This window comes from Anabrus simplex, chromosome 2 (genome assembly GCF_040414725.1).
Source record: "Anabrus simplex isolate iqAnaSimp1 chromosome 2, ASM4041472v1, whole genome shotgun sequence".
NCBI classification, from domain to species: domain Eukaryota; kingdom Metazoa; phylum Arthropoda; class Insecta; order Orthoptera; family Tettigoniidae; genus Anabrus; species Anabrus simplex.
The window spans coordinates 741,717,675-741,738,344 of record NC_090266.1 but is presented as its reverse complement, the minus strand read 5'-3'; the positions used below and the strand labels follow the sequence as shown (position 1 = coordinate 741,738,344).

The window sequence follows — 20,670 nt, the reverse complement described above, 5'->3', positions numbered from 1 at the left end:
CACTGGTTGTGTTAGGTGGAAACCAGGCTAGCTTGACATTGGAAAGCAACACATGTGGGTGACAAGTGGTATTGTCGAGGAAAAGAATAACTTTGCAGTTTTCCTTCATCCTACAGTTAAATTTGTTCAGCCGCCATTCTTCCATTAGAGCACTGGTCATCCAGGCTTTTCCATTGTTCCTCCAAGTTACCGGAAGCTTGCGCAAGTCCAAGTTTTTAAAACACCTTGGTTTTGCTGATTTTCTGATTACCAGGGACTTTCCCATTTCCCCCTCCATGTTACTGCACAACAGTACTGTAAGTCTTTCTTTCGACATTTTACCCCCACCACACTTTTCCCCACTAAGCACAAGTGACTTTGAAGGCATGGCTCAAAAAAAAACAATCCCATTTTATCGGTGTAGAAAATGTCTTTAGATTCATAGCCAGAAATTAAATTTTGCAGCTTCGATTTCCACTCGGCTACTACATTTCCATCCACGTCTTTGGGCTCGCCACAGACTTTATTCCATATGATATTGTGTCTTGTTTTGAAACTCTCCAGCCAACCAGTTGATGCTTTAAAGGCGGTGTTGCCAAGTGATTTAGCGACTGCAAGAGCCTGATTCTGTAGCATAAGTCCACTAACCGGAAGGTTTCTCGAACGGGCACTGACAAACCATTCCCTCACTAAATCATCGATTTCTTCATTGCCTGTTACTTTAGATTTCCTCTTCATTTGTCCATTCCCCTCCATCCACTGCTTAGTAATGTCGTCCTAATGTTATAAAGTCTCATAAACTTGAGTTTTTCCACATCTGAAATGAAACATAATTTCACACGCAGACAACTTTTCCCTTTCACTCGCTTCAGTAACTTTCACTTTCTCGTTCAGTGTCAGTGACGTATATTTCTTAGCCATTGTGCTGTTTTCAAAACTGAAATTTACTGACGGGACACAAAGTAAGGAAACTGTTTACCTTAGAATTGGGCTCAAGTTGTACATCAAGGTAAAGATCTCTACGAACCATGGCAAGAGTCAGGCAAGTAGTGGAGATTTAAGTCCCATTCTACCAGGAATTTAGGAAACCTGGACCTTATTAGATCAGTGTGTTACGGTCTGTAAACACCAAACTCTTCCCCTGGCGAAATATTTATGTACCTGCAGAACCGGGTATGCCAATATAAATTTCACAGCTAAAGCATAATTTCCGCATTATACAGTAATTATTTTCATAATTTCTTTCCGTTTCCACATTGAACAGATTCTGCTTTAAACAACATAAATAACATGCAAAGCCATAACCAGTGCGCCGGGACCATAACTTACGTACACATTGAACAAGTTTACGCTTTACAGACGTTCCGCTTTGAGCAAGTTTTACTGTCAACTGCTGTTCTCTAAAGAAAATTCAAAATGAAAGAGGCTAAAACATTTTTGTAATAAATCCATAAATAACATGGCCGATGGCAGTTGTTAATGAGTTAAAAATAAAGGCTGAAGTAAACGATCTCTTAATTTTAATGTTATGTACTGAAATTACCTAAGTAAAAATATGATACACCATATGATATGGCAGAGTAAATCACTGATTTCAGAGTATAGTTTATATTTTCTCACATCTAGTTAAATTTCAGAAAGGCTATTCCCATGTAAATTTTTAGTGAGAATATTATCATTTCTGTACATGCGTTTGAAATATTTTTTCATGATACATATACAGTAGGTTAAATGATGCCGTTTGAAGAAGAAAACTGAAATGTTTGCCACAGAAGCCTCCGGAGTGATGCCGAATTTCTCCGAATCCAAGACGACGTTTTTTTCTCAGAATCTCCTGTGAAAAATCAAGGTTCGTTTTGCATTTGCTGCCTAACAGTAATGAACACCATTGGCAACTACCGCAATAACCACGCTGTTTCTTTTCACCCCCCCCCCCCTGCGGAAATCACCCTTCCTATTGTCTGTTTGTTGATTCTGGTTTGCAGTCTGGGTTGTTTGTGAGTTTCCTGATTTTATCCCTTTTGTTTCTTGGTCTTCCACTGTAATTTGTAGTTCATCCATACCTTTTTTGATTTCTGTAATCCACTTAATGTTGCCCTTACTATTCCATAATTTTTCTGTTATTCTCTTTGATGATCCTGTTTTCTGGTGTCCTGATTAGATGTCCAAAAAATGAAATGCGTTTCTTCCTGATTGTGCTCATTACTGATTCTATTTCCTTGTAGACTGTTTCATTAGAAGCTACTCTCCAGTGTCCATCTTTTTGGTATGATTTGTTGATGCACATTCTAATGAGTCTTCTCTCTGTCTTGAGTATTTTGTCTATTTGTGCTGTGTTAGTTATTTTGAAGATGGTTTCACTTGCGAATGTTATTTCTGGTTGAGTGACTATTTTGTAGTGTTTTAATTTTGTTGCTATTGACAGGCCTTTTTTGTTGTAGGTATTCTTGGTGACATATTGTGCTCTGGTCAATTTATTTAGTCTGTTATGCCATGTTGCCTTTCCGTTGAGGTTATATGTTACGGTTTCTCCCAGATAGTTATCTATAATTTTGATTTCTTGGTTTCCTATGGCAATTTTGTTTAAGTGGTGGTTAGTTAACATGATTACTATCTTTTCAAAAGATATTCCAAGACCAGTTTTCTGTGCTATTTCTTGTAGTGATATAACTTATCTGATTTCCTGAATATTGTAGGACAAGAGAGCAAGGTCATCAGCAAATCCTAGGCAAAATAAACTTATGTTGTCTTTGGGTCTTCCAGTTCGGATGTTCTTTGGGTTAATCTTGTACCATTCCCTCATTATATATTCCAAGGCACAGTTGAACAGCAGTGGTGACAAGCAATTTCCTTGTCTTAAACCTGTTTTTATGATGAATGGCTCAGCTTTTTTTCATGGCATTTGAAAGGTATAAACTGTGAATCAAGGTTAACGGCATACAGTAACAGGCCTTAGAATATTTTGTAACGCGGCAATGGTTGGTACTTCTGAATTGCGAATTGGCGGTTAATTCGAAATCACGTAATTCAAAGTCCGATTTTTTAGTCCCAACGACTTTGAATTAATGAGGTTTTACTGTACATATCTCAATGTGTTGCTACGCCAGTTCTAATATTGCTATAAGTTCTTGTTATTTTATTAACACAAGGTGTGAATGGGAGTATAAAGGCTTTTGTACTTCGAGGGACTCCTTGGAAACAACTTGGCGAACGAAATGGAATTCGATGGGGAGCTATCAATATTAATGGGGCTTATGGAAGAAAGAAGGTAGAACTTGCTGAGTTAGCAAAGAGGATGCATCTGGATGTGCTAGGAGTAAGTGATATTCGGGTAAGGGGAGATAAGGAGGAAGAGATAGGAGATTATAAAGTGTACTTGACGGGTGTTAGAAAGGGAAGGGCAGAGTCTGGGGTAGGGCTCTTTATCAGGAATACCATTGCACGCAACATAGTTTCTGTTAGGCACGTAAGTGAGCGAATGATGTGGGTAGATTTGTCAGTGGGAGGAATTAGGACAAGAATTGTGTCCGTGTATTCACCATGTGAGGGTGCAGATGAGGATGAAGTTGACAAGTTTTATGAAGCATTGAGTGACATCGTGGTCAGGGTCAACAGCAAGGATAGAATAGTGCTAATGGGCGATTTCAATGCGAGAGTTGGGAATAGAACTGAAGGATACGAAAGGGTGATTGGTAAATGTGGGGAAGATATGGAAGCTAATGGGAATGGGAAGCGTTTGCTGGACTTCTGTGCTAGTATGGGTTTAGCTGTTGCGAATACATTCTTCAAGCATAAGGCTATTCACCGCTACACATGGGAGGCTAGGGGTACCAGATCCATAATAGACTATATCTTAACAGACTTTGAATTCAGGAAATCTTTTAGGAATGTATGAGTTTTTCGGGGATTTTTCGATGATACAGACCATTATCTGATCTGTAGTGAACTAAGTATCTCTAGGCCTAGGGTAGAGAAAGTGAAATCTGTCTGCAAACGAATAAGGGTAGAAAATCTCCGGGACGAGGAAATTAGACAGAAGTACATGGATATGATTAGTGAGAAGTTTCGAACAGTAGACAGTAAGCAGGTTCAGGATATAGAAAGTGAATGGGTGGCATACAGGGATGCTGTAGTAGAAACAGCAAGGGAATGCCTAGGAACAACTGTGTGTAAAGATGGGAAAAAGCGAACATCTTGGTGGAATTATGAAGTGAGAGCAGCCTGTAAACGTAAAAAGAAGGCTTATCAGAAATGGCTCCAAACAAGGGCCGAGGCAGACAGGGATTTGTACGTAGATGAAAGAAACAGAGCGAAACAAATAGTTGTTGAATCCAAAAAGAAGTCATGGGAAGATTTTCGTAATAACCTGGAAAGGCTAGGTCAAGCAGCAGGGAAACCTTTCTGGACAGTAATAAAGAATCTTAGGAAGGGAGGGAAAAAGGAAATGAACAGTGTTTTGAGTAATTCAGGTGAACTCATAACAGATCCCAGGGAATCACTGGAGAGGTGGAGGGAATATTTTGAACATCTTCTCAATGTAAAAGGAAATCATCATGGTGTTGTTGCAAAAGGTCAAGCTCATGGGGAGGAGGAAAATGATGTTGGTGAAATTATGCTTGAGGAAGTGGAAAGGATAGTAAATAAACTCCATTGTCATAAGGCAGCAGGAATAGATGAAATTACACCTGAAATGGTGAAGTATAGTGGGAAGGCAGGGATGAAATGGCTTCATAGAGTAGTCAAATTAGCGTGGAGTGTTGGTAAGGTACCTTCAGATTGGACAAAAGCAGTAATTGCACCTATCTATAAGCAAGGGAACAAGAAGGATTGCAACAACTATCGAGGTATCTCATTGATTAGTATACCAGGCAAAGTGTTCACAGGCATCTTGGAAGGGAGGGTGCGATCAGTCGTTGAGAGGAAGTTGGATGAAAACCAGTGTGGTTTCAGACCACAGAGAGGCTGTCAGGATCAGATTTTCAGTATGCGCCAGGTAATTGAAAAATGCTACGAGAGGAATAGGCAGTTGTGTTTATGTTTCGTAGATCTAGAGAAAGCATATGACAGGGTACCGAGGGAAAAGATGTTCGCTATACTGGGGGACTATGGAATTAAAGGTAGATTATTAAAATCAATCAAAGGCATTTATGTTGACAATTGGGCTTCAGTGAGAATTGATGGTAGAATGAGTTCTTGGTTCAGGGTACTTACAGGAGTTAGACAAGGCTGTAATCTTTCACCTTTGCTGTTTGTAGTTTACATGGATCATATGCTGAAAGGTATAAAATGGCAGGGAGGGATTCAGTTAGGTGGAAATGTAGTAAGCAGCCTGGCCTATGCTGACGACTTGGTCTTAATGGCAGACTGTGCCGAAAGCCTACAGTCTAACATCTTGGAACTTGAAAATAGGTGCAATGAGTATGGTATGAAAATTAGCCTCTCGAAGACTAAATTGATGTCAGTAGGTAAGAAATCCAACAGAATTGAATGTCAGATTGGTGATACAAAGCTAGAACAGGTCGATAATTTCAAGTATTTAGGTTGTGTGTTTTCCCAGGATGGTAATATAGTAAGTCAGATTGAATCAAGGTGTAGTAAAGCTAACGCAGTGAGCTCGCAGTTGCGATCAGCAGTATTCTGTAAGAAGGAAGTCAGCTCCCAGACGAAACTATCTTTACATCGGTCTGTTTTCAGACCAACTTTGCTTTACGGGAGCGAAAGCTGGGTGGACTCAGGATATCTTATTCATAAGTTAAGAGTAACAGACATGAAAGTAGCAAGAATGATTGCTGGTACAAACAGGTGGGAACAATGGCAGGAAGGTACTTGGAATGAGGAGATAAAGGCTAATTTAGGAATGAACTCGATGGATGAAGCTGTACGCATAAACCGGCTTCGGTGGTGGGGTCATGTGAGGCGAATGGAGGAGGATAGGTTACCTAGGAGAATAATGGACTCTGTTATGGAGGGTAAAAGAAGTAGAGGGAGACCAAGACGACGATGGTTAGACTCTGTTTCTAACGATTTAAGGATAAGAGGTATAGAACTAAATGAGGCCACAACACTAGTTGCAAATCGAGGATTGTGGCGACGTTTAGTAAATTCTCAGAGGCTTGCAGACTGAACGCTGAAAGGCATAACAGTCTATAATGATAATGTATGTAATGTATGTATGTATGTATGTATGTATGTAAATAACATCTACACAACACGTAATTTGTATTGAATAGGTTGAACCTTATAAATAACTTATCTCTGTGATCTCAGTTCAATATGGAAACAATAATGAAGCTTATGTCTTTGAATCTTACAACATGTTTAAATATAGATAAAATGCTATGTGTTTTTAATTAAAGGAGGTTATTGAATCACAGTTATTTACAAACGTTTTGTGCACCCATTTTTGGTATATCATGTACCACCGGTGGTACACATTGTATACAATTCTAATAGCCTAGGCATGACTCTACTTCCTTGCACAAAACACCGACTGCAGTATAAAGCAACCTGTATGTCGAACCACGATGTGCACCACCGGTTGACGCATGTCGGGTTTTATAAAACGACAGCGTGCGCCATGTTGGAATTTTGGGAACTCGATGTTTGCTCACCATCGGGCTGAATATGTTTAAAGAGGATTTTAAATATTAAAATTAAATATTAAATTAAATTTAAATATTAAAATTCTTTCTTTGTTCCTTGGATAGGTAATTTTGTCTTCCTTTCTGTTTCTTCTTTCTTGGCACAACCACTTTGCCCGTTTTGTACCTTTCAGGATCCTGTGTTAATTTTTCTGAAACGTTGAACTGTGAATACTCATATTCTTAGATAATAAAATATGATCCTGTAATAAACATAGTCAATTCATTTTATGGGTGTGTTTGGTATATCAGTGTCAGTAATGATTTGTTTTAGTGGTAGTGTCTTGCAACAGATTGCAGTATTGCGGGCAAGCCTTGAACTAATGTGAAATGTTAGCTCTATTTCTGTTTAACTGACCCAGGACTCCTTGGAAACAGTGATGAATTGGAGATCATGAATATGTCAGAAAATGTAGGAAGTTCAAGGGGAGCAATTTGAAATACGTACAGCTCAGAACTATGTAGAATGAAGCTTGTGTCTTAAATAAATCCTTCTAAATGAAAGTAGGCCTAAAATCTTAAAAAACTTTTACTTTAATGAAAATTTTAAACCTATGTTCACAAATCTGACACTATAATACATCTTTCTTTTTTCACTCTGATACTTTTCACTGGAAAATTACTTTGATTTTTTGGGGGATTACCTTCCACTTCTAGGAATAAATTTCACAGTTGTGTTTTCTGCCACTCATGGCTGTTGTAGACTTAGTGATCAGTCATGTGTATTGATGTGAAGATAAATAAACTTTTTTTCCCACGTTATGTAGTGGATGTACCACTGTAGTAAAAAGTCACCTCTCAGCATTTGTATACCAGCAATACTAGTGCAATAGTATGAGTTCTGTCTTCTCTTTGAGCTAGATCTGTTTTGCCGCATGATGACACATGCTGCGTTATGAGAGCAAGAATAGAATAAGAATTTGTTCAATTCAATCTTGAGATTGAACATGTTGTGCATGAGTAAAAGTTACATTTACATCAGTTATGTCTAACTCAGAAAAATGTTATTCATAATACAATGATGTGTGATAGGACTTGTTAAACCCTATGCTTTATTCAAAGCTACGTACAACTAGCTGTAGTAGTATGGCCTTTCTCTCCAGTATCAATTGTGATAGGGCACAGTAATCAGTGTGACTGTATACTACAGAACCTACATAATGCAACAGAATACTGTTATGTTCATTAGTAACAAGTAATATGAATGAATGAATCCTGTGTAAGGCAGTGCTGTGAACTGGATAGTCCTCCATTAAAATGTGTGTATGTTTTGTTTCCTTGGATAGGTAATTTTGTCTTTCTTTCTGTTTCTTCCTTCTTGACATGACAACTTTGCCTGTTTTCTACCTTTCAGGATCCTGCTGTTAAATTTTCTGAAAGGTTGAACTGTGAATACTTATAGGTACTATGATACCACAACACTAATGAAGAACACCAGTCAGGGAAAATACTGTCTGTAGTTCGTATGACTTGTGTTGTGTGACATATTCTCTCTCCCTCTCTCCCTCTTTTTTTTTTTTTTTACTCCAACTGCCAATTTCTCTGCAGTTTTGAAGTCTACATCTATAACATGTTGAGGTTGCAATGGTCACTTTTGGAATATCTGGTACTGTTTGATGGATATTGGTTGTTGTATAGGAATTATTATATCAAGTTGGCTTTGTTCAATTCCCCATCAGGAAGTCAAAAAATTTACGAAACTGGATTTCCACTGCCGGAGATGCACATGGCCCTGAGGTTCACTCAGCCTATAAAAACATTAGTACTAGGTTAATTCCAGGGGGCAAAGGTGACCAGGCGTAGAGCTAACCACTCTACCGCACCAAGTTCCGAGGGTACGGATAGTGGAAGCCTTTACCTTCCACCCCTCCCCAGGCCTCCGTGACATGTACGGAGATGACTTTGGTTTTGCTAAGTTGACAGTGTGGTATGTGTAAGTATATATTAGAGAGATAGCAGGTTTAAACACTATTTGGCAATCCTGGAGATGTTTTGCCATACTTTTCCATTTTCATATCAGGCAAATGCTAGGGCTGTCTGTACCTTAATTAAAGCTATAGTTACTAATTTCCTAGTTCTTTGCTGAAAACCTACCTCTATTTCTGTAACACTAAACATCTACGTGGTTTTTATGCTAATAGTGCTATATATTAATTAAAATCTCTAAATTTACCTTCCAATATTCTTGCAGAGTTGGCTTGGTGGTAAAAAATTGAAAGCAGTCGTTCCAATGGAGGAAGTTGTACGATTACTTCATGCTCATCAGGCACCAGCTGCAGTTCTGATGAAATATTTACTGCTCATTGAAAACCCGGAGAAGCAAGTGGCACTAGTTCATAAGCTCCAGTGTCATAAAGTTGCCATAGATGTGAGTACTTGGTATAGTGTTTCTTTGCTATTTTGCATCAGAATAGATGCTAAAATGATGTCTAAGGAGATGTCATAATTCAAACAAACAACATTGATCTGCATTTAGGTCTGTTGGCCCAGGTGACAGATTCTCTATTAGTTGTTTACCTAGTCTTTTCTTAATTTATTTCAAAGAACTTGGAAATTTATCAAACATTTCCTGTGGTAAATGATTTCAATTAATCCAGTATAAGTGAATATTTGCCCTGATTTGTCCTCTTGAATTCCAACTTTACCTTCATATCATGATCTTTCGTACTTTTAAAAGATAAACTCAAGCTTATTCATCTACTAATCTCATTCCACGCCGTCTCTCCACTGACAGCTCGGAATGTACTGCTTAGTCTAGCATCTTGACTCCTTTCACCCAAGTCTTCTCATCCCAAAATTTGCAACATTTTTGTAACACTGCTCTTTTTTCAAAATCACCCAGAACTAATCATGTTGCTTTACTTTGGATCCTTTCCAGTTATTGTATTACGTAATCCTGGTGTTACAATAACACGCAGTTACCTACACATGGCAGATGCCGCCCACCCTCATCAGAGGGTCTGCCTTATAAGGGCTGCACTCAGCTAGAAATAGCCACACAAATTTTTAAAAAAAATCCCATTGCCTACACTGGAATTATACTCTAATTGGGGTCTTATCAGAGACTTATACACACTCTCCTTTACAGCCTTACTACTACCCCTAAATACTCTCGTAACCATATGAAGAGATCTATAACCTTTATTTATAGCCTTGGTAATGTGATTTCCCCAATGAAGATACTTTCCTTATATTAACACCTAGATACTTACAGTAATCCCCGTGAGGTACTTTCACCCCATCAACACAGTAATTATACCATTGTCTGCTGTCAATCTCACAACATTGCCATGTCCTTTTGCAGTCTCTCACAGTCCTACAACTTATTTACTACTCTAAACAGTATGACATCATCCACAAAAAGCCTTGTCTGTGATTCCAGTTCTTAACTCATATAATTTATACAGAGTGGTCTGAAACAACGTGAACCGGGTATGTGAGCATTAGAGGGTTGATCATGCTGATAAATATTTTGATATCTCACACCGTTGTCATTTAATCAGCTGTTGAAGCTAGCCAATTAGATCACTTTACAGGCAAATTCTAATGGGCTTTGCGATGCGGTGTTACTAAAGCTGCTTGTAAGCTCTGGGAAAGAATTATTTCTGATTATTTTAGACGTGTGCAGAATTACTAACTGGTTTGATAGAAGGCAGTTCAGGTTTTGGAAAGGTTATTCCAGGGATGCTCAACTTGTAGGATTCCAGCATGATACAGCAATTTTTCAGATAATATTAAAAATTTCATCTTTGGTCCATATTGAATGGAGATTAACAAACAATAAAGAAGAGTGCAATTGATCCACCTTTTTCAATACAAAGTATGCTGCTAATTTAAAATTACATCATCATCTATTTGGTACCAGTTTCAACATCTCGGACGTCATCATCAGCCAAAATTGGGCAAGTAAACAAAGATATACACATAACGCCACACTTAAGATTTTAAGCTCTACAAAGTGATCAAGACTTATTTAAATATGTAGGTCGAGTCATAAGTCATGGCAACTATTTTTTCTCTCGCGAACAGGAGACAACACGGAAAATCTAAGATAAGCATTTGGAAACGTACGGTATGTACTTGCATTTGATGCCACTAGATGGTGTATGTAAACAACAGTGTGGGTCTAAGCATGCCTGCAGGTTCAGTGTGCGAGTGAGAACGTCACAAAATGGAAGTCAACAAGCAGGAGCAACGATCGTAGGTTCTTCCACACTCACGTTATTCACCTGATCTGAGCCCTTGTGAGTATGATCTAGTCCCCAAAGTCAAGAAGCCAATTGCATGGAAACGGTTTGCTAACAAAGAGGACGTCGTAACAACATTTCAGAGAGAGGTGTCACACATTAACAATACACATGCAGCGAATGGTATTCAGCGCCTGCCCCACCACTGGCAATGCACATTGGAAACCTTGTGTGATTATTTCGAAGGTCTGTAGCCAGTGGAGACTTGTCCTTTGTACGTAGTCTTGTGTATTTGCTGTCTATACCATAATAAAACAATGTTTACCAATGGCCTGTGTTCTGTCACTTTCCTACAAGAGTCTTCTGAAGTCAGAATTTGTCTTCAGGCACTATGCATAAGTACATGCCCTATACTTCCAAATGCATATCTTAGATTTTCCGTGTCGTCTCCTGTTCGCGAGAAAAAAAAATAGTTGCCATGACTTATGACTCGAGCCTCTTATTTGTACCGGTTTTTCACCTTATGTTTTTCAATTGACTAACAAGTCCTTAACTTGTGTAAATATTTTGATAATGACTTTCTCCTTAAGCATCATCACACTTTGTATTATTTTTTTTATTCATTCAGGATCAGCAACAGCATAATGCCGAATTACAAAGATCTGAGCTATGTACAATAGATATGAATCTAAAATGAAAGATATATAAATATTTACAAAGGACACAAATATACTCAATTAAAACTGTACAATCATATATAATACATATTTACATAAACAACGATATTAACAAAGAAAAATACATTTACAGTAAATACAGGAGCAGAACAGGAAAGAACAAGAAGGAAAATTAAGTTATATGAGAAATGGCATGACAGAAGGAAGGAAACGTTATGAAGATGTCTAGGTTCTTGTTAATAGATAATGTATTAAACATTGCTGGAATACGTACAGAAAGGGACCTTTGGGTGAGAGAAATCTGGGAGTAAGGAATATGAAATATGGTCTTTATTCTGGTACTACGGGATGGGACGTCGAGGGGGAATAAGGAAGCTAAATCTGGAGACCTAAATAGACCATTAGCTGCTTTGTATAGCAGCATTAGGTCGGCTACTTTCCGCCGAGTAGAAAGGGTCTTGAGTTTCAGTTTCCCAAGCACTTGGATAGTGCTTAGGTTGCGACATGCAGGGACCCTGGCTCTGACGATAGCACAGAAAAGAGACTGTACACGGTCAAGGTGGCTGAGGTTTGAAGAAGCAGAAATGGACCAGACTGGAGAGGCGTATTCAACAATAGATAAGATACAGGAAACGTACAATGCTCTGAGGGCATTTACATCTGTGATGTCAGAAAACCTGTAGAGTAAACCAAGGAGTGACAAGGCACGTGAGGTAACCCTGTTTATGTGCGAGACAAACAACAATTTACTGTCAAAATGCACTCCTAGGTCTTTTTGATTGTCAACAAGAGCAGTTGGTTGGTTCAGTAGGTGATATTCTTGTAGAACAGGGGATTTACGAAGTGTGAACGAAATGGTGGAACACTTGGAGGGATGAGGTTTAAGACACCATGTAGTACACCAACCTGACAGTGAATCAAGTGCATTTTGCAATTGGATTGTATCTGTAGGAGAATCGATCTGCTTGAAGATTTTACAATCATCTGCAAAGAGAAGGATTTCACATGAATGCTGGCAAACAGTATCCTTAAGGTCATCAATAAACAGGGCAAAAAGAAGTGGACCTAGGACACTGACCTGTGGGACACCAGAGAGGGTGGTGGTGGGAGAAGAACTGCATCCATCAAGGACCATGCGCTGTAGTCTTTCGCTCAGAAAGCTATTAATTAGAGCTAGGAATCTCCCATTCACGTTAAACTGTTCAGAAAGTTTGTGTGCGAGAAGCGTGTGATCCACGGTATTGAAGGCCTTCGTGATGTCGATATAGCATACATCAAGTTGAGAGCCCGCGTGGATGGCAGACGTGGCATGATGGAGGAGGATAGTCAAGTTAGTTACACAGGAGCTTCCAGGAAGGAACCCATGCTGCTGAGGGGATATATATGGAATATATGGACTAACCATTATCTAACCATTGTCATTTTAGTATTAATGGTCTATACATTGTATTTTAACATGTGTATATCTTTGTTTACTTGCCCAATTTTGGCTGATCGCTATTGACCTATCCAGGGCTTTTGATAGGGTAATCATGGAAGACTACTGGCGAAAATGAGGGTTATTGGAGTAGACAAAAGTGTGGTTAAATGGGTGGCTAAATTTCTAGAGTGTTATCTGACCCCATAATGATTAAGGAGGGGATCCTGTAATGCAGTATTATTGGACCATTATGTTTTCTTATATATACAGGGTGGTCGGAAACAACATGAACTGGGTATATCGGCATTGTTCAGAGAGATATGTTTATATTTTCATGCTTTGTTTCATTCTTCCTCTCTCCATTTTCAGCTGCATTTATTCCTTTCACTCTGTATATATTTCATAATTATTACCTGTTATAGTGTTCTTCAAGGAATTATCTTCAGTAAAGTGACCTAAACAGTCTTTACCAATTTCAACATGGTGTTCTCTCAGGTCATCTGACAGTAGCCTGAAAGAAAATTATGAAGCCATTCAATGCATGGCTAATTTCTCTATTCAAATCACATCCCAGACAGGTTACCAAACTGCAAAACATGTTCTCGCAACAGGAACCCCATGAGATAATCCCGACACTCTGTCATGTTTTGCCATCTGCTCAGTGGATATTCTATTGGAATTTAAATAATGTTTCCATGCATGGCTCAGACATTCCTTGTTGTAAGCTTCTTGCAGTATTTTGAGAGATTCTGTAAACAAAAATTCCCAGTTTCAAGCACTTTCACTGAAACATATACTGATAAGAAATTTAATGTAACGTAACAAATGACATGTCATTGCTAAAAATCCCATTAGTTGCAGTAGTGCTTACGGATCATAAGGGCATGTACTCTAAAGTTCGATTTTATTTGAAACAGCTGGAGTATTAATCAGATACTTGCACTTGACATACAGTATGTATTAAAACTCTAACCAGTAACATTTTCTGACCTGTGGTTTTAATTTTTTATTGTTTATTTTTGTAATCATAATTATTCATTAAGTATATTTGTCTTTACACTTAACTCATTTGAATTGTTTGCTCTGCTTTCATTTTCACCTCCTCCCTTTTCTCTATTGGTGATCAGTATAAAATGTATTAAATTTCAAACTTACTAATTTTTAAAATAATCATAATCTCATTAAATCTTAGAATCTTAGAACTCTTCATTGTTATTGAAATATATGTAAAAATTCTCTAATGGATATTTTTTTTTTTCTGTAGCTGTACATCTCCCAACGTGATCGAAGAGCTCTAATTAATTACAAAGCAAATCTCAGTCCACAGTCTGAAGATTATGTGTATGCTGAGAATGCATTGCAGGCATCAGTAAGTTTAAAAGACTCATACTTTTGTTGATATTTAGTGTGTAATATAATTGATTACAGATGAAATTTAAGCAGTATCCAGTATTCGGGAGATAGTAGGTTCGAACCCCACTGTCGGCAGCCCTGAAAATGGTTTTCCGTGGTTTCCCATTTTCACACCAGGCAAATGCTGGGGCTGTACCTTAATTAAGGCCACGGCCGCTTCCTTCCCACTCCTAGCCCTTCCCTGTCCCATCGTCGCTGTAAGACCTATCTGTGTCGGTGCGACATAAAAAAAAAACTAGTTTACACAATGATACTAGGTTTCGCAACTAAGTTCGTAACTGTTGTTTATTTGAATGCTTGTGAATTGCAGTTACGATGCCGAGTAACATCACTAGCAACATTTCGCTGCTTCCAACTTTTCATGAAACTGAACTAACCTCCAAGGTTAAAAACATTTTGATCTGTTACTTGTTTTCCAAAATGGAGTGGGGATGTGAAGAAATAGTGATGTGTGTCGACTTGTACACAGTCCAAACTTACTTATGGGATTTTAACAGTGTAACTCTTAAAAATAAATTCAAAAACATTACTGCACTTGAATCTGTTGTAGGGAAAATTGATGAACTCCAAACCAAAATCTATTCTATTTGCAATACGTACATTGACGCAAGTGCGATAATAGGTATAACTTGAAAACAATATTCTCTCACCCATGGGTAACTAATGCAGATATCGATCTCGAATTATTATTATTATTATTGTTTTTATTATTATTATTATTATTATTATTATTATTATTATTATTATTATTATTATTATTATTATTATTATTATTATTTTATGATCAAATTATTATTATTATTATTATTATTATTATTATTATTATTATTATTATTATTATTATTATTATTATTATTATTATTATTATTTTAGGATTATTATTAGTATTATTACTTGTATGTATGGCTGTGAAGTGTTATGTCATGTTTGTAATTGCGTTGTGTGTGAGGTTATGTCATTAAGTATTAGTGTTAATACTATTTATGTAGTGAATGATTGTATTGTGTGTGAGGTTATGAAACATGTGTTGTACATAGACATTATATCAGTTTCGTTAATGTAAATTAATATTATGTAATTTATTCTTACCTGTACAATTTGTAATCCATAATTGTGAAACACATTGTAACTTCCAGAAAGGTAATATGCACGAGAACAATTGAGAATATTCTGTACACTATTTCTATGTATTTGACACTCTGGAATATTCAAGACGGTAGTTTTTTTTGTAATGTATCTTTCTAGAAATCTGGCCAGATGTATATAAAGAGACGACCTTGACAGTGAAGTTAGTTATTGAGAGTTCCTGTCGAGTTACTGAAGTTGTTGTTTGGAACAGAGTGGCTGACATGCTGAGTTAAGGCAGTCTCCATGTTGAATTGATCGGTAGTCATCTGTTTTCAACTGTGCTTCAAAGTGTAACCTCTGTGGTATTCGGTGTCAGTTGTCAACTGTTTTAATGATGGCGGTTTGTTGATATCTTACACGTGAAGTGTTTTTGTTTTGTAATGCTGTGATTAAGGTGATGTGTGTATTAATTTGTGAATATTCATTGTACTAACTTGACAGCATCTTGTGTGTGTCCGTGCGGCTGCATTAACTGGCGACCATGACAGGACTCTGTTGAATCTGTTGGACTCGAAAATGAAGAACCAGAGGACCGTGATGATGCTCACGTGATGATGCTCAAACAGTTAACTTCCTTCATTCAGGCCCAGGCTAAGAACATTGAAGCCCAGTTTGGAGAACTCAAGAAGAATATTGGAAAACTCGAGGAGAATATCGGGGCCCAGTTCAAGACCGGATTGACGTCAGAAGAGGGAGACGAATACCCGATCACTGGACAGGAGATGCGAGTACGACACAGCCCGCAGTCATGTTTGACCTGCGAAGAAGCTGTGGGAGAGTTCGGCGTGCGCGGCGATGTCCACCAGCCGGGAGCCGACTGCCGAGTCCAGCTGCAGGAGGGGGCACAGCATGTCGATGGAGCGCCATGGGTGTTCAGTGCCGAGACCGAACAACCAGACGACATAACGGTGAATGAGCCGTACCAGCATGACACGAAGTGCGAGGTGCTCGACAGCCGCAGTAAGCTCCACGGCACCATGAATGGCCCAGGGAGGATGTTCAGCGTGGAGCGGAGCTATGGGGAGGTTCGGACGATGTCCCAGGAGATGGAGGCAGCGATGGCAATGACACAGCCAGTGGGACCCCCTCTAGGCGACGGAGAACCATTGGGGTCCGAACTGACAACCACCAAATGAGGGTGCCACCTGACAGAACACCAAGGTACGAACGAGGGGAAAGCCAGCGGAGTTTTGAATGCCACGCAAGAACTTGGGGATCAGCATGACCAGAAACGAAGACACCATCGACTGGACCCAGCGGGCCCACCATGGGAAGGTGAAATGGCATATGGCTTTTAGTGCCGGGAGTGTCCGAGGGCATGTTCGGCTCGCCCGGTGCAGGTTTTTGATTTGACGCACGTAGGCGACTTGCGTGTCATGACGAAGATGAAATTATGATGAAGATGACACATACACACAGCTCTTTAGCCAGCGAAATTAACCAATGATGGTTAATATGCTTGACCCTGCCAGGAATCGAACCCGGGACCCCTGTGACCAAAGGCCAGTATGCTAACCAATTAGCCATGAGGCCGGACAATTCGGAGGTATAAAAGGATGATGGAATGGTTGAGGTAACCATTAGTCTTGAGCTGAAGCTCACCACGACATCGCCACATGAATCGACGGACAGTGTTATGGCTGAAATTCAAAGCAGTGAATATAAACTAATTATGAGATATGGGCTCAGTTCTGATGTTTGGAAGAAAGTCCTGCTTGTGGTCACAGCAGACATTCAGCATACAGGGTATGATTCCTGTGACTCGTCCAGTGCACTGTTAACGTATAAATTCGATACAACTCATTTTCATGTGTGTCGAAGATTTCCGACCATTTAACCATATTGCCAGAGAAGGCTGTGAAGAATTAGGGTAGGAACTAATTAATATTGGTGCTAATTTTGGCAAAGTAGATATTGTTGATGTGTTATCACATCCTTCTACCATTAGTAGAAACTTCCAAGCAAAGACAGATGAAACACGAAGTAAAGTAATGCTTATGATTATTTCTGCCATGCACGACAAATTTTGGCTTGGCTACGTTTGATATGGCAGACTGACCAGATCCATTATCTGACTCTGCAGCGTATAGACAGACAGTGGAAACTGTTCATTAATGTGCTTTTTACTACAAAATTTCCAGATACAAAGAAACATTCCTCAGTGTGATTATAAAGACATGCTCTTCGTAACAGATCAGGGTTCAAGCATAAAGAAAGCTTTTGAAAATCATACAAATAGATGACTGCCTTGTGCTGTTCACTGCATAAATAAAGCACATGAGCACATATTTGATGAAACAAAATTTCTTATAAAAGATGCTCCAGTATGCCCAAACACAATAAATGCCTCAAAGGCTGTGGTGAGGTATCAGAAAAAAACAGCGGTCTTGTTGCCCAACTTCAGAAACGATACAGCAAGAAGTAATTACGAGGTGGAATAGTCTCTATACGATGTTACAGTCTGTTTTTAAGCAGTATGATTTTATGCAGTGAACAGCACAAGGCAGAAATCTATGTTTTTCAAAAGCTTTCTTTATGTTTGATCAGCAGTATGTTGCAAAATCATAAGGCCTTCCAAAGTTAGATGGCTTCTGTTATGATGTTGCAGGACAGATGGTAGGTGGGTTACATAAACTGCGACAGCACTGCTCAGTCAGTCAATCAGACTGTGAGGTATTTATTAATGGTTGACTTCTGCAGTTTGTCACTTGAGTAATATACATATAGTCATGACATTAATATTATGTTGAACCTTGATTTAACTTTCAGGAAATCCGTAAGATAAAAGTCAGAGCTCGCAAGCTCTTAGGTGAAAAGGTACAAATCTCAACTGTACACAAAACAGCCACATTACTATGGCTTCCGTTTCACCACCTGAAAATGTTAGAAGAAGATAAAAGGAAGGCCATAATGGACAAAGTCAGACGCATCTGTATAACAGATCTGTATATCAGGTTCGTAATATAATTTGCGTCCACCTTTTGTGGTGTAATGATTAGAGTGATTAGCTGCTAACCTGGAGAGCTAGCTTTGATTCCCGTTTCTGCTACGAAATTTGAAAAGTTGTACGAGGGGTGGAACGGGGTCCACTCAGCCTCGGGAAGTCAACTGAGTAGCGAGGGTTCGATTCCCATCTCAGCCATCCTCGAAATGGTTTTCCGTGGTTTCTCACTTCCCCTGCAGGTAAATGCCGGGATGGTACCTAACTTAAGGCCACGGCCGTTTCCTTCCCTTTTCCTTGCCTATCTCTTCCAAACTTCCTATCCCACACAAGGCCCCTGTTCAGCATATTCAGGTGAGGCCGCCTGGGCGAGGTACTGGTCCTTCTCCCCTGTTGTATCCCCCAACCCAAAAGTCTCACGCTCCAGGACGCTGCCCTTAAGGCGGTAGAGGTAGGATCCCTCGCTGAGTCCGAGGGAGAAACCAACCCAGGATGGTAAACGGATTAAGAAAGAAAGAAAATATAATTTGCTATGTGTAGTTACTTAGTAATTGTATCCCTACGTCCACGAAAACACCTTGTTTAGTTAATAAACAAGATTTTTGGTGTCTCTGTAGATCCTTGGTGTTGCACTGTGCATGCATCAACCAGTCTACAAGAGCCTCTGAAGAAAAAAGAACAATTTAGTGAGTGAATAAACAACTACTGAGCTGCTGGTGATGAAGTAGAGATGTACTGCGATATGAATGCTAGTGAAGATGACGACGAGCTATTGCGCTGGTGGAAGAAGCATGAAATCAGTCTCCCCACCCTGTCAGTAATTGCTAGACATACATTGTGCATTCCAGCAAGCAGTGAAAGAAATTATAGCAAAGATGGAATGCTTTTTACGAGTCGTAGGTGCCAGCTAGACCCAGACCAAGTAAATAACTTGTTTTTAATTCATAATAATCATAACAATGAATAATTTTCAATTCATTCCCAGTTTTGAGCAAAAAGTACTTTTTCCATTAATTTTAAATTTTATATTTAACTTTGTGTTATAATGGCATTAATTTGCACAGTTTATGCACAATGTTTTTAGTATGGCTAGTAGTGAAATATATGGTTTATGCATTAATAATGTGTATTTAGTTTCCATATATAGAGCGATAAAGTACGCTAGGCAGGAGGAATACATGTAGTAGCACGAGAAATCCATTAACCATTTCTCCCAGTATAGTGTAGAAACATAGTATAAAAATATGAGTTTAATTATTAATTTAATTAAATTATTGACAGTTTCGTGCCCAGTCATGCATCCGCCATTTACGCAAAGGTACACGAGACAAACAGCAAAGTACGGCTAAGCAAGGACTGGGGGAAGCGAGCACATCTACCTGTGACTCAGACAACGCATGAAGGAGTGAGTATCGAGGGGCAAGGTCGAACGAACATGGCTCGCCTCGCCTTTGAGAAGCAAATTCGGTCATAGCCATACTCAACAAATACAAACCAAGCATAGAGCGTGTTTTGCACGACACTAGTGAGCATCTATAATAAATAGATAATACTGATGTAAAATACAGATGATGTCATGAAACTTCAGTATTCACTGGTTTCTCCATGTAAACAACCATCCGTGTAATTGCTTTTATGAAATTAGTTGGTGTGAAGTGGCCTTTACCGAATGTGTGGCAGGGTGACTGTTCAGTATAAGGAGTTAAATCCTAATTAGAATGAACATCTCCATAACAGAAGAATGGGGGACAGGAGTATCAAAAAAAGTGCTTTGTTTTAGATTTTTGAGGGACACAGCACAGCATAAAATTATGAACCATCATTCAATCCACCTAATCTTATAGTTTCGATTAGAAAACACTAATTATTTTAATTTTTTATGACAAGTCTCAAGTTTTGCAAAACATAGACTACAGAAAGTCAGATCTGATCTGTAGTTAACTATCTCTAGGCCCAGGATAGAGAAAGTAAAATCTGTCTGCAGACGAATATAGGTAGAAAAGCCCCAGGATGAGGAAATTTGATAGAAGTATATGGATATGATTAGTGAAAAGTTCTAAACAGTTGACAATAAGCAGAGCATATAACTGTTCTCGATCTTTTCAGAGTAGTTCACTTCACAACTGAAATAGACAGGTTAAAACCCTCTATGATAGTCACCAACCTTCTGTGAGGAGATGGTGCCAGAAGAGTAATTTGTAATAAAATGTCATAAAAACTGCAGTCGTTGTTTTTGCGCACATTATGTTTAAAAAGTTTGTATCATTTCCCACTCATATTGCCT

The 20,670-nt window shown here is 38.8% G+C and overlaps 1 protein-coding gene across 1 annotated transcript in view; it reads left to right on the top strand.

The window, feature by feature from the left end:
* The window catches only part of Vps16B (Vacuolar protein sorting 16B), a 138,745-nt gene that overhangs the window by 111,580 nt on the left and 6,495 nt on the right, over positions 1-20,670 (top strand). Inside the window, exons 10-11 of the mRNA XM_067139420.2 lie at positions 8,812-8,988; positions 14,169-14,273. Of these exons, the coding sequence (XP_066995521.2) occupies positions 8,812-8,988; positions 14,169-14,273 (282 nt within the window). The remainder of the gene's footprint in view (positions 1-8,811; positions 8,989-14,168; positions 14,274-20,670) is intronic.